General features: G+C 46.4%; 1 protein-coding gene across 1 annotated transcript in view; it reads left to right on the forward strand.

Annotated features, from left to right (window-relative positions):
- Nucleotides 1-276: 276 nt before the first annotated feature.
- PCGF6 (polycomb group ring finger 6) overlaps nucleotides 277-14,924 on the forward strand; it is a 48,685-nt gene continuing 34,037 nt past the window's right edge. Inside the window, exons 1-6 of the mRNA XM_054035533.1 lie at nucleotides 277-582; nucleotides 4,058-4,157; nucleotides 6,609-6,705; nucleotides 7,417-7,472; nucleotides 11,767-11,826; nucleotides 13,378-13,486. Of these exons, the coding sequence (XP_053891508.1) occupies nucleotides 304-582; nucleotides 4,058-4,157; nucleotides 6,609-6,705; nucleotides 7,417-7,472; nucleotides 11,767-11,826; nucleotides 13,378-13,486 (701 nt within the window). The 5' untranslated portion in view covers nucleotides 277-303. The remainder of the gene's footprint in view (nucleotides 583-4,057; nucleotides 4,158-6,608; nucleotides 6,706-7,416; nucleotides 7,473-11,766; nucleotides 11,827-13,377; nucleotides 13,487-14,924) is intronic.

The raw sequence follows: 14,924 nt of genomic DNA on the forward strand, positions 1-14,924 counted from the left end.
GTAGCTTGACATTTAATTATTGGCTAAGAAAAGGTGGGTTTGCAGAAAGAGCGAAGCAATTTTAAAAACTACATTTCCCAGCATCCCTTGAGGGTTCATTGCGCATGTGCGCAGTCGCAATCTCATCGAGGCGGAGCACACTACAATTCCCCGCGTCCTTCATCGCGGTTAGCACGCATGCGCAGTGCCTCACTAGCCGTCTCGGCGGTACGGCGAGCGCAGAAGAGAGGTTGAGAACTACATTTCCCATCGTCCCTTCTGGCGCCCGGCTGCCGATCCCGCTGTAGCGCCCCCCGCCCAGCCATGGACATGGAGGTGGATGTAGGCTCTGTGATCTCGGGCCTGTCTGGCGGGGATGGGGCGGGCCTGGGGCCCGGCGAGGAGGAACTGGAGGTCGGGGGCGCCCCTGGCTGCTCTGGGGCCGGCTCCCTCCAGTTGGATTTCGAGAGGAGCCGCTCGGAGTCCAGCGGGGAGGAAGAGGAGGAGGAGCTGGAGGAAGAGGAGCTGGAGGGGCGCCCCGGGGCCGGCTTTGGGGCCTGCCGAGAGGCAGAGGGGGAGCTGGACTCGGACGCTGAGCGTGAGGTAAAGGGTGGGGCCACCCAACACCAAGGCACGGGCTGGGCAGAGCGGGCGGGCGGCGGAGAGTGGTCCAGTCGCGCCTCGAGATGAGGCCCATGTGACCACCACCCTCACCCAATAGTGGTGCATGCTCCCAGCATGCACCACTCTGCCTGGAGAGCGGGGGCGCTTCATGAGGGGATAGTTCCCAGCATGCACCACTCTGCCTGGAGAGCGGGGGCGCTTCATGAGGGGATAGTTCCCAGCATGCACCACTCTGCCTGGAGAGCGGGGGCGCTTCATGAGGGGATAGTTCCCAGCATGCACCACTCTGCCTGGAGAGCGGGGCCCCGGCTTCATGAGGGGATAGTTCCCAGCATGCACCACTCTGCCTGGAGAGTGGGGGGGGGGCGCTTCATGAGGGGATAGTTCCCAGCATGCACCATTCTGACTGAAGAGCAGGGGAGGTGCTTCCCGCTTCATGAGGCGATACTCCCAGCATGCATTGCTCTGCGTGGCGAGAAGGGGAGGTGCCCCTGCTTCTTGAGAGGGTAGTTCCCAGCATGCACCACTCTGCCTGGAGAGCAGGGGGGGTGTCCCCTACCAGGGCCGTCCCTAGCTATTCTGGGGCCCTACACAGCCCACCCCTGGGGAGGGGGGCTTGGCCCCAGCCTCCATGGGGGTGAGGGGGCCTGGCCCCAGGCCTCTGCAGGGTGGGGGCTGGCATATTTCTTTGCTTCCCTGCAGAAAAATGACTTTCTGATGGGAAAGCAAAGGGAAGCCACAAGAACGGTCATGCCACCCTCCCCAGCAGTATGTTTTGGGTGCTCAGGGCAGCCGGCAGAGAGGCAAATCACTGTGGGGCAGGAAGCAGAACAGGGGAAGACCTGGCTGGTGGCTCCTACCTGTGCCGAGCTTAGCTGCTAGTCGGGGCTGAGCTGGGGAGGACGGGACCTTCTCTTCCCCTGCATTGCATCTAGGGCCACCCCCAGATTTCTCCTCCAGCTGCAGGAAGCTCTGCAAATTCTCTCCCGTCCTCCTACTCCTCCCGCTTCAGTGGGAAGGATCCATGTACAGGGAGCTGCTCCCCCATCCGCCCAACCCCCTGCATCCAGACCCCCTATACGCAAACCCTCCTGCCGAGCCTCACTCCCAGCATTCAGAACCCCCCCAATGAGCCCCACTCCCCCTGCACTGGACTACCTCGACGAGCCACCCACATCCCCACCCCACCAAGCCCCAACCAGTTGCACCTAGATCCCCACTCCACTGAGCACCACTTCCCAGCAACTGGACCCCCCACTGAGCCCCCCACATCCCGACGCTTCTGCTGAGCTCTATTCCCCCCACACTCCTCCTGCTGAGCCCCAACCACCTTCACCTGGACCCCCCTGCAGAGTCCCATTACCATTGCACCCAGAACCCTCCAACAAGCCCCTGTGCATCCAGATCCCCTCCACATCTGGATGCCCCACTGATCCGCCTGCACCCAGATTGCCCAACACTGAACCCTCTCAGCCCACATCTGGATCCCTCCACACTAAGTCCCTCCACACTTGGATCCTGCCTTGCTGAGTCTATCTGGTGCACCTGGCATAGAGGGGCAGGGCAGGGCCCTGGGGTGTTTCTGAGGCAGGCCCCATCCTTCCACTGTGTCAGGGTTGGGTGCAGCCTCACTGCTAAGTCCGGGGGAAGAAGGGGAGAGCTGCACAGTTATCTCCCTCCTCTGTGCAGCCAGTGTCCTGTGCGCCCCAATGCCATGCTGGAGCCTCCACATTTATTTGACAAATACAGTTTGCAGAATTTTAATTTGGGGGAGGGGGGGAGAATTTTAATTTTTTGGCACAGAATTTTTAATTTTTGGCACAGATTGCCCTCAGGAGTAAGCCTATGTTGACAACAGTTCCCAACACGTAATATTTTATCTCCATCAAAGCCCTCGTGCAGAGAGACTGCCCAGGTGAGACTAGAGCTCTCATTGTGCAGCATGGCTTGGCTGTCGGGATCAAGATAGAACTTAGCATGCTTAAAGTGGGGGGAAACAGGTGGATGTCAGAAGCTGGGAAGGGGTCAGGTTGCAATAGTTAAGCTAAGATACAATGCTCTGGATGAGAGATTTAGTAATGTATACAGAGAGAATAAGCAGAAGTGAGCTTCTGGTATAGCCTTGATGTGTGCAGTTAGAGAGAAGGCAGTTCTGGATGATAACCAAGTTTTGAGTGACCAAGAGGATGATGGCATTGTCAGCCATGACAAAGGAGGATGGATCTGGCATGGGAATCAATGACCATGTAAGTCTCTGGCCTGTGTTATATGGCAAGACAGACTAGATGATCACAGCGGTCCCTTCTGGATTTGGAATCGATGAGTGGAGAATTAATGCCATTTGACAAGGAAGATGGCAGAAGTGCAGGAGGGTAGAATGATGTTGTAGTGAAGGAAGTCTGAGTGACCATGAGACTTTCTTCAGAGACTTTCAGAGCCTGGGAATAAAACCAGAGAAAGCAGATTTTGGATACCCCCAATAATTGGTGAGATGGAGTGAATCAGGATGGTGGAGAGTGCAGAAGGAATGGAGACATTGAACATCTTCATGAAAGAGAGGGAGGAAAGGGCAGAAAGTGGGTATAAGGTGGAAAGTGTTTGAAAAGTTGTGGATAATGGTGGGTCAGAGGTCACAGAATGACTAGGTGCGGGCAAGGGGGCAGGTGAATGATGATGCAGGAGACTTGGACTAGATTGGAGGAGTTAGTTTATTTCAACATTACACCTTAAATTGTGAAGTACACTCTTGAAAAGTCTGCATTTCAGGATGGACACCCTACCAGTCCTATCAAGGAAAGGCATTTTGGCCAGAAAAGAGCTGGTGGGTTTGTTCCTCCCTGGCAAATGTGCTTTTTTAGTCAAAATCCAGTGCAGTATAATTGCAGTCCCTGCCTTAATATGTATTTATGTGAACCTAAATACATGTTGAAGCAAAAGGCCAGCACTGTCTCAGATTCAACTTGATTTAGTTGGGGATTGGTCCTGCTTTGAGCAGGGAGCTGGACAGATGACCTCCTGAGGTCCTTCCAACCCTGATATTCTATGATTCAGGACTGAGGGCCATTACACAGTCTATTGCACACTCCTCAGATAGATTTTAGCTTGCTACCAACCTGTACTTCATTAATACTGGTAAAGTGCCATATTCTCTGAGTTGTCCAGTACACCTGAAGAAGCTGTTTATAATTTGCATTTTAGAAGTGATTTGTGAAATATATTGAATTGCTGTGTTTGCAGAAAGGTCAATACAGAAAAGTAGATGGGAACCTTTAGGAAGGAGCAGCATTTGAAGTATTATTACTGCTCAGGGCCATCCAGTGTAGATCCAGGTGCTGCATATTGACACACATCTTTCCATTCTTAATGTGGCTTGAGGTTGTGAGACTTCAGAAGCTGGAGTGAGAAATCTATTGCTTTAACCTGTGTTCTCAAACAATTTCAATTGTATTCATAGCGCATGATAAACCTGTCTGAGTTGACGCCTTACATCTTGTGTTCCATCTGCAAAGGTTATTTTATAGATGCCACGACCATTACAGAATGTCTTCATACATGTAAGTATCCGTGTTAGCCTTTTTAAGAATTTAGTTTCAAATTTAGAGAGAGATCAGCTACCAAAACATCATGAGTGAGATTTTCATGTCCTCACAAATGGGAATTGCCTGTCTAAAATGACTGTATTTGCTGAAAGCAACAGAGAGTCCTGTGGCACCTTTAAGACTAACAGATGTATTGGAGCATAAGCTTTCATGGGTGAATGCCCACTTTGTTGGATGCATGTAAAGGAAATTTCCAGGGGCAGGTATAAATATGCTGGCAAGAATCAGTCTGGAGATAATGAGGTTAGTTCAACCAGGGAGGGTGAGGTGCTCTGCTAGCAGTTGAGGTGTGAACACCAAGGGAGGAGAAACTGCTTCTGTAGTTGGCTAGCCATTCACAGTCTTTGTTTAATCCTGATCTGATGGTGTCAAATTTGCAAATGAACTGGAGCTCAGCAGTTTCTCTTTGGAGTCTGGTCCTGAAGTTTTTTTGCTGTAAGATGGCTACTTTTACATCTGCTATTGTGTGGCCAGGGAGGTTGAAGTGTTCTCCTACAGGTTTTAGTATATTGCCATTCCTGATATCTGACTTGTGTCCATTTATCCTTTTACGTAGTGGAGTGAGAGAGGGGGAGAAGCAACCAGCTTAACTATAAAAGTTATTTATTGAATAATAGTGATAACTATACAAGGAGCCGGCTAAACCAACATCACGGTTACATTATTAAAGGTTACAAAAGTCATATATTGAAAAGCTGAGGTAGAAAAGAAAACTGAGAGTGAAAGAAGGGGATCTCACCACTTCCATGAGGCTTGAGCTGGTCGGGGTTCCCAGGTGATGGTGGTAGCTCAGGGTCCATAAACAAATCTAGTGTTCTGATGCCTGGATCCAAACTCTGCATCAGTTCCACTGGGATTTCATCTTCTCCTGACTGATCGTGCTGGGGGCTCTGCCTGTCTCCAGCACTCAGGACCCTGAGCTACCACCCTGATTGAACTAACCTCGTTATCTCCAGACTGATTCTTGCTAGCATATTTATACCTGCCCCTGGAAACTTCCATTACATGCATCCAACGAAGTGGGCATTCACCCACGAAAGCTTATGCTCCAATACATCTGTTAGTCTTAAAGGTGTCACAGGACTCTCTGTTGCTTTTTACAGATCCAGACTAACACGGCTACTCCTCTGATACTTGTATTTGCTGCTTATTCCTTACTCTGGACTGAGGGCTCTTGAGTATATCTGGGAGATCAACAGAAAGTTTTTGTCAGTAGCAGGCCCAGAAATGCCTGTTCAAGATTCCTGTATTTTCTGTCAGGATTGGCCAGAAGCTGTGGTTTATTTAAATAGGTCTGGTAGCGTGGTTGAGGATCGCACTTTATAATGTTCCAAACAGCCTTTCCTCAACCAAACATGCTACTAGAGAGATTCAACTTGTCTCACTGGGGAATAGCGACATCCTTTTCTCAGCCAACTTCTGTTGCTGACAGAGGTCCATAAAAGCAGAGAAATCAACTTATAAAATAATAGGCCAAAACTATTAGTAATTCACCACTAACTTGTAGCAGCCAATGAGGTTGTTTGCTATTTGAAATACAAGGGAAAGCTGTACAATGCCTTGAAAAGAAGAATGGGTTAGGGCAGTGTCCCCTCTAATTTTTCCCATGCATGTGTGGAACGAAAGTTTTTTTTATGTGCACTAATATGAAGGTAATGGGGGAGGGAGGGTTGTGGGGGGAGAGGGATGAGGGGTTCAGGTTTGGGGTGCATAGGGGGTGAGGGCCCCAGCTAGGGGTGCTGGCTCTGAGGTGGGACTGGGGATGACAGGTTTGGGGTGCAGGCTGCTCAGGGGCTACAGCATGGAGAGAGGACTCCCCCCAGCTCTCTTTTCCCGCAGCAGCAACTGGGCTTGGGGGTGGGGAAGAGGCGCCTCTCCCCCAGCCACGGCAGGTCTGTGCTAGGGCTAGATTGGGGACCGGGGGAGGAGCGCCTCTTCCCCGGCTGTGGCAAGTCCGGGGCAGGTACGTGTTGAGGCCAGGGGAGGGGTGCCTTGCCCCCGGCAAGTCCAGGGCAGGTCAGTATTGGGGGAGGGGGAGGGCTGCGGCGCCTGGCCGCGGCAGGTCCGTGCTGGGGCCAGCGGGGAGAGGCCTCTCTCCCCGCCGCAGCCCTGAGCCCCTGCGCAGAGCTTAATAGGCAGCTGCGCGGCCACACAGCTTAAAGAGAATTTAGGATTAGGGTTAAAAATTCACATCAAACTGATGCTGAGTTTAAATTCACTCTAATGTGAATGTCGCCAACATGTGAAAAGTTTACATAAGAATTAAATTAACTTAATTAATTTTGCTTAATTTATTTTTGTATACTTGCTGTTGTCTGAGCACTGTCTCAAGCTAATTACTCTTGCATTATCTTCAGTAAACATTTGCTACATATAATGGGCTTTTCCATTTTTTTTTCTGTACAGTCTGTAAAAGCTGCATAGTAAGACATTTTTACTACAGTAACAGATGTCCAAAATGCAACATTGTTGTACATCAGACACAACCTCTTTATAATATCAGGTAATAAGAGTATCTCAATTATTGGTATTACTGTATTTTCGTTTATTATTTTACTGTTAAAGAAACACAGGTTTAAAACATTTTTATTTACCTGTAATATTTAGATCTTTGTGTTTGTTTAGAGTGACCTGTAATCATTGATTATTGCAGCTGAAAGAACAGTTTAAAAGCTAATTCACTGTATGCACTATACTCTTTTTGTTTATCTAGATTGTGTTTAGTTTTGTCTCTCGTCACTTTCATTTTCTGGTTCTTGGTCAGTAGCAAAATGCTGCTAATGATGATGAATCCAAACTTTGAAACTTAATCTTCCGTTTGGTTTTGTATAACTTTAACAAAATCTATATTGCGAGCCTAAGTTACTTGAGGATAGCTTTGAAAATATACTGCAGATTTCTTCTCCCTTCTCTGAAGATGCATTTTCAGCTTAAGTGGTTTGTTTTCCTGAGATGCTATAGCCGGGAGCTGAACGCAGACAGAGTTCGGTGCTCTATCTGTCATTTTCCTGTTGGTGTGTACTGTGTTCAGCAATATATTTAGCTCCTCTACAAAAATGTTATGATTAATCTAAGTGTTTTTATATTGCACCCAAAAGATGTCAATATCTGTTACAATACGTTTTTTTTAATGTATTAAATATTCAGTAACTTATTGTGCGAATGTGTCCTGCCTAACTAAGGATCATTCCCTCTCTTTTTTTCTTCTTGTTAGGTTGGATCGACAGTTACAAGACATAGTGTATAAATTGGTTGTCAATCTGGAGGAGAGTAAGTCTGTTTTCACTTCATTACCACCCTGGTGTCCTAATAAATAGGAAGGACTTGAATGGACAAGCTGGTAGCCATTTTAATTCAAAACACTGTATTTCCACATTTCAGCTCCTGAAAATGGTCAAACTTAAATGTTTTTTGTGAAAACTAGTTTTGCTTTGTCCATAAATCCTACTAGCCACACTGATTGGTGTTTGTCAGGCTGCTAAGATGCTATTACACACAGTCCATGAAAACACTGAAACTTCTGTCCTCTGACATGATGTAGGTCACCCATTATAGTCACTATGATGGTGATGGTAATGACTAGGAGGATGGTGAAGCACTGGAATGGGTTACCTAGGGAGGTGGTGGAATCTCCATCCTTAGAGGTTTTTAAGGCCTGGCTTGACAAAGCCCTGGCTGGGATGATTTAGTTGGGGTTGGTCCTGCTTTGAGCAGGGGGTTGGACTAGATGACTTCCTGAGGTCCCTTCCAACCCTAATCTTCTATGATTCCATAATTAAGCTTTTATTGAGATTTGTAAAATCCTTGTATACCAGTTTTAAGTAAGTGCATTTAATTTCCAGGCCTTCTGCACAAAACTTTGCACACTAACTCTCCGGGGACAATTGACTGTTCCATAATATCTTTTTCCTCACGGGTTTATTAACATTGGCAGAGGACAAATTTTAAAATGCTCCCTCTTTGAAATTTGGACCGCACAGTAACTTGTGTGGATTTTTGTATTTGTTTTTGTTTTGCTCCCTATATCTAAAGAACCACAGTTGCCACAAACTCCAGACATCATGTACACACCTGCACATTTTTAAATATAACAAACTAATTCCCCTAATTCGTCATAATCTCATTTAGGTCCACCAAGAGTAGCTCCTGAAACAGCCTGGTTCTGTAAATTACTTCAATTTTCTAATGCTGTGAAGTCCCCTTTCCTGACTTACCAGATCGGCTCCAGGCCCCCTCCCCACTATCCTTGATCTTATGGAGTCAGTGAGCAGTTTGGGCAGCAGGGAGAATGGGGAATGAGCTGGGGTATGAGTAAGGAGAGTGGCTTAGGTTCCTGAGTGCACAAAGCATCATTGAAGTGGGAAGTACTTGAAGTGCTGTTTAGTCATATAGAAACCAGGTGTCATGATTTTGGAGTAGCTGTACCACTGACCCCCTGTGTGGTCTACTCTTAAGTTTCAGGCCTCTAGCTGTCACCTCTCTCTGCTGAGGGACTCACCTCCTTCTCACCAGGCATTTAGGCTGGCAACCCCCATTGCACTTCATTGTGTTTATCCCAGCAGGTCTGACTAGGAGTCCAGACCCTGCTCTTTGCCTTTTCTCCAACGCCACGGACCAGCGTGTGCTCGAGTTACCAGTAGCCAAACAGCTCTCTTAAAACAGAATACATTTATTTATGGACAAAAGCATACTGAGAAAACATAGGATAAAGTCTAAACACATACTACATGTACCAGAAGTTGCTAGTCTCCCCCGTGGGGGAGTCTGGCAGGTCAGTGTTGTTCCAACCCTTTAACAGGATTGGGTCCCTCTTTGGACAAAAGGTCAGGTGTGTTTGTTGAATCAAAAGAAAGGCCCCTCAGTCAGTTCAAGCTGCCCTTTCTCTGCATCCCTTGAAGCTGGTCTGAAACAGTATATCTAACACACACACTCTGGGTGGTATTTCTCTGGAGCTCTTTACAGTCCCAAAGATGGCAGTCATCACTCCCTGCTGTTCTTAGTTTCTGGAGGAGTTACGGTAACTTTCTCCATGGAGAATACAGTCCCTAGCTCACAATGATACACAGAACCTTCGTAACATTAATACAGTAGTCTCCAGAGACACTACATGTGGTTGCAATATCTGTCACACTGAGGGCTTGTCTACTCTACAAAATTAAGTCAATTGGAGTTAAGTAGATATACAGCCACCACAGTAATTAAAGGGGTGGTTCATGTCCACACATACACCTTCTCTCAGCAGTGCGTGTCCAGCAACTGAAGTGGGGCTTTGTGAAACACTGACAGCTGGAGCCCGGCAACCCTGGGGCTGACAGCTTCAGCTGTAAGCACGGGGCTCACAGCTGGTCTCCCCAGCTGTTAGGCGTGTGCCAGGCTCAGAGCTGGGCCCCCCTCCGCCCGACAGCTGAGCTTCCAGATGCCGGATTCACAGCTCTGAGTCTGCCTCCCCATGCTGATAGCCCCAGCTGTGAGCCTGCACTGGGCTCAACTTCACAGCAGGGAGCCTGCAGGAGTGAAATTGACATTCTTGTCAGTTTCACGGCTGCTATTATTTCACATTTTGGCTCCAATTGTCAGCCTGCAGGGACCTCAGAGCTGGAGCCCCCTACCCCTACCCTGGGGCTGTCAGCCCCATGTGGGGCTCGCAGCTGGAGCCCCCGGACTCCAGGGCTGACAGCTGGAGCCAGAGAGAAAATGTGAAATAATAGCGGCTGTGAAACTGACAAGAATGTCAATTTCACTCCTGGTAGGCTCCCTGTGGTGAAATTGGACCCCCTGTGGCTCACCGCAGCCCTAGCCCTAGGGGGGAAGGGGAAGAGCATCCTCTGTGAGCCCTGCTGCTGCTTCGTGGTGAGGAATTTGGGACAAGGGGAGAGAGCTTGAGCTTGGGTGGCAGTTCTCCCCACCACCAAATCCCTCACCAGGAGGTGGCAGCAAGGCTCTGGGCTGTCAGTGCCGCAACGGGGAGAGGCTCACAGCTGTGAGCCTGTGCCCTGGGCTGTCAGCGCCGGGCGGGGCGGGCAAGGCTCCAGCTGTCAGCCCACTTGGGGCTCATAGTCAGCAGCTATTGTAAATAATGCAGTGTCTACACAGACACTGCACTGCCCTAACTACATCGACATAAGCTCTATGCCTCTTGTGAAGGTGGAGTTATTATGTCAGTGTAGCGGGCCACATAAACAGCATTGCAGTGTAGACACTGACATAATTAGGTCGATGTAAGCTGCCTTATGTCAACCTAACTCTGTAGTGTACCAAGCCTAACCTCCTTCTCACCTCATACCACCTGCCAGTTTTGCTTTCCCCCATTCGTCTGAGTGCTGCTGTGAGGAACTAGATGTGTGCATTTTGGTTGGTCATGTTAGAACTGAAAGGGTACGTGCTGAAGAGTCTGTGAGTGTATTTGGTTGTTATGATGTTTGGGGGTAGTAAGGCATGTGAGTTGAGGCTGGTATGGATATGAATGGCGGATTAGCTGATGATTTATAGAGTCCTGCGCAGATACACATTTATATCTGCAGCTGTAAATCAGTATCTGTGGAGCTGCAGGGCTCTACTGGGAACCACAGCAACGAAAAGAGCAGCACATGGGGCTGCCGCTCTCAGCAGCCATTGCTCGCACTGGCAGCTCCTCCGGCATGGCGCCCAGCCCAGCCCAGCCCTGCCCCAGACAGGAGACGCAGACCACTGCATGGAAGGGACTCCTGTCTGGGAGCATGCGAGCTGCTTGAACACATAAGCGTGACCATTGACAACTGTCGGTGAGCTTGATGTCCTCCCCAGTGGGCAGGGCTGCGAGTGGTACAGCCATGCCAGAGGAGCCTCTGGAGCGGGGTGCTGAGTCTTGGGAGCAGTGGCCTGTCGTGCTGCTCAGTTTGCCACTGCGGTTCCCAGTAGAGCCCTGCAGCTCCACGGATATAAATTTCTATCCGCGCAGGGCTCTAGTGATTTATTGGCTGTTCAATGAGTGGCGTGATAAGGAATTCAGTTGAGCACTCTGAGCTATAAGCCAACAAAGGTGATGGTGTGGTGGGAATATAATAATTTTCAAGCATTGTCTGAATAAATGCATGTGACCATTTGCCATCTGGGTTATCTCTCTGGAATGCTTTGCACGCTAGTGCGCATCATGGATGATCATCTACATCAGCTTGAAGCGCCATTAAAACATGAGCTCTTTTTGCATATCTACAATAACAAAAGTCCACAAACTTTTCAAAGCTGTTGGAGCAAAGTAACTGTTTCTCAGGTATGATTAAGATAAGGAATAGTATGCAGCATTTGGTACAAAAATAAAGTATTCTGTGGCAATTTTCCAAGTGCTGGTTATATTCGTTAATAGACTCTACAGTACTAACTTGTTGCACGTAATCTAATATAATTTGTCTCTAATATGAAACACTAAGGGAGCTGCTGTCTCACAGATGCCTGGGAAGCCCCTATTAACAATAATTGGAATTGTTCCAGTAAATTCTTTAAGCAGTTATTGGAAACTAGACTGCCAGGTATTGTATTTGCCATAGCTAACAAAGCCAAGCTTACAATGTATTTTGTATTTTTTCAGGAGAGAAAAAGCAGATGCATGATTTCTATAAAGAAAGAGGTCTAGAAGTACCCAAACCTGGTGAGTTTATAATTACTTTACTTTGGGGGAATAAGTACAGTATTACAAAAAGATACAATTTTAAATATTTCCTAACAGTAGTTAGTCTTTCTTTTTGTAATAGTGGTTCACTATTGGAAGAAATGCCACAATGATCTGCAGTCTCAGTTTCAAGTTACTGAGATTTATTTTGAATTGTTTTGGTTTTGTGTGTGCATGTAAAAGCTATATCATGACCTTTTAGATATTTAATAAAAACTAGGGATGGTCTTACAATGTGAAAATGCAACAAATAACTCCCAGTACTGCAGAGTTCAGAAATGCACGGTATTTTGTCTGTGACATACTAATTGCTACTCACTTGAATAATCTTCAGTCATTTATCAGTCAAGTCCTTTTAGCTTTCTCAGCTTGTTTCTCTGTACATAAAATGAAGATTATAGTGCTTCTCTACCTTTCTAGGGTATTATGAAGTTCAATGAACTAATCAGAGACCCATCTAATGAAAAGAAAGGGTAAAAGTACAAAGTGTCTTTTCTGATACATTATTATTTTGCGAAGATTATAAAATAGATGTATAGAACACCTAGAAGATCATGATATGGTAGAATCTATCCAACACAGCATCTTCAAAATAAAATTGTCCCTCACTAATCTATTGGAATTCTTTGACTATTTCAATAAAATAGTATGCGTAAGAACTGGTAGGCATAATTTATGTGGATTTGCAAAAGGCCTTTGACAAAGTGTCCCTCACGAGAAGCTACTAAAGAAAATAATTAGTCATGATATGTTCTGAGGCATAAGCCAACCTCCAGCTACTGGGGTTTAGGAGGAAATTTTTTGTGGGCATGATATTCTATAATTGCCCACTACAAGGTTTCTTCCTTTAAGTAGCTGGTTCTGGCCCTTGTTTGAAATAGGATATTGGACAAGATAGATCATTGGTCTGATCCACTAAGGTAATTCCTATGAGAATGAACATAACTGAAAACATCTGAACAAATATACATCATCTTCTATGCTTCAGGATTTCCCAGTCAACGCGACCTCTTTGTTTTCAGGGTTTTAAACTCCTAGAGGTAGGGGCTGTTTTTATTTGTTGCGTGCCGTGCAGCAATAAGCACATTGTCGGCACTCAACAAATAATCTAAATTGTTGTTGGATTTCAGCCTGTCCCATTGCACAATGCATATTTTGTCTAGAACCAGGAAAGATGTATGTGTGGTGTGCATTTTTGTCTCATTAAGCATTAATTAATGTAAGAAATAATTTAAATGATAAGATAATTAAATTATTATATAAGATCTTTAAAGATGCTGTTAGAAGTTGAAAGATACTTTAAATGACTTTTATGTCCCATTGTGACATAAACCACTGTTCAGAGAGACAGTATGCTGTATGGTAGGAAAATACCATTATTGGCACTCAGACAAAATATGTAGTTTTTAGGAACTGAATTAATGAAAGTCATAGTTGAGCTGTGTGGTTATGCCTCATTGTTTGGCTTGTATATCACATACAGTGCACTTCAGCAGCTGATATATTTTTTGGTCACTTTGATTTCTTTAGCTGTCCCACAGCCAGTCCCTGTGAGCAGAGGAAGACCTCGGAAAGTCTTGGGATCAGTGTTTCGAATCCCACCAGAACTTGACATCTCACTGCTTTTGGAGTTCATTGGGTGAGTCAAACAAAGACCTGCAGCAAGTTGTGTAAAACTGTAAGAAAGAGTGTGTGAAATGTGAACATCACACTTGGACTTTGGAATAACTGTAATGGGAGGTTTTTTTTTTTTAAAAGTATCTGTCTGATGGTGATGGGGTCCCCGGGGTGTAACCTGAGCCCTCTGTTCTGCCAACCTGGGTTGCTTCTTGCACTGTGATGCAGATGTCAAGCTACAAACCTCTGACAGTCACTGCACTTACACAGCCATCCACAGGCAGGGACACGCCCAGCTGTGTTACATGAATGATCTCCCAGCCACTCATGGAACTATCAGTTTAGAGGCTCCAGCCAGTTCTCCCCAGTCTTGTACATCAGAACTCACAAGAGTCATAGACTGTATCGTCTTGCACTGGTCCGAAGCCTGACCAGTGTAAGTTAATGGCTTAGTTCTTCACTTCTTCATAGGACAGTGGACATGCACCAGCCTTTGTAACATAAGCTGAGATTTCCCAAGCACTTTTGACAAACTCACTGGTAAGGCTAAACATTAAAATAAGTTTATTAACTATAGAAAGATGGATTTTAAGTGATTATAAGTGGTAGGCATAAAGGTCAGAGACAGTTACCTTAAAAAAAATTAAAAGTAAACACACATTCTAAATCCCTAAACTTTTAGTCTAAGCCAGAGATGAATCAAACAGCTTTTCTCACCCTGACAGATGTCACAATCAGGTTACAGTTCCTCAATACACAGACTGGGCACCCTTCCAGCCTGGGACCAAACTCCCTCAGTTCAAAGTCTTTTGTCTTCCAGACATTCTTCCAGGTGTTGAGTTGGGGGGGAGGGGAGAGAGGACAAGTGATGATTTCTCTCTTTTTATACCTTCTTCCAACTTGCTAGAAAGATCCTTGCTGTAATGTGTGTTAGTCCGCCCCCACGGCATACGTGCCTTCTCTTGAGAAGTCTCTAGGGTAGTGGATTATATGTTGATGAGCCTTTAATGCCACCTGACTATTGATGGCTACTCCTGTATTGTGACTGAAAGGCTGGTTGTGAGTGTTCCCAACCTCACAATATAGTTCAGTAACACATCTAATAATATTTCATAACTTCACATACAATGATAGCACATATAATCCAACAGGATATTAATGTTCAACAGATCAAGCCTTTTAAAATGATACCTCACAAGGTACCTTTATACATTATTTTCTTCCCATTTTAGAGACGAAGGGTCGTTCCAGATAATTTATTGAGGCTGGGTCTCCCTTTCTCTCCCTCCCCCAAACCCTGTGGTTGGCAGGACAGAAATGAACTCACGGTGATGCTATGCTGCTACTCTGACACTGGCCATTGTGGGACTTTTCTCATAACTAGGAGATTGTGACTGTACGTCATTATGTGCCCTCTGCTTGCCACAAATGATATTTTATCCTAAAGATAAGTTACCAGG

This window comes from Malaclemys terrapin, chromosome 7, assembly GCF_027887155.1.
Source record: "Malaclemys terrapin pileata isolate rMalTer1 chromosome 7, rMalTer1.hap1, whole genome shotgun sequence".
NCBI lineage: Eukaryota > Metazoa > Chordata > Testudines > Emydidae > Malaclemys > Malaclemys terrapin.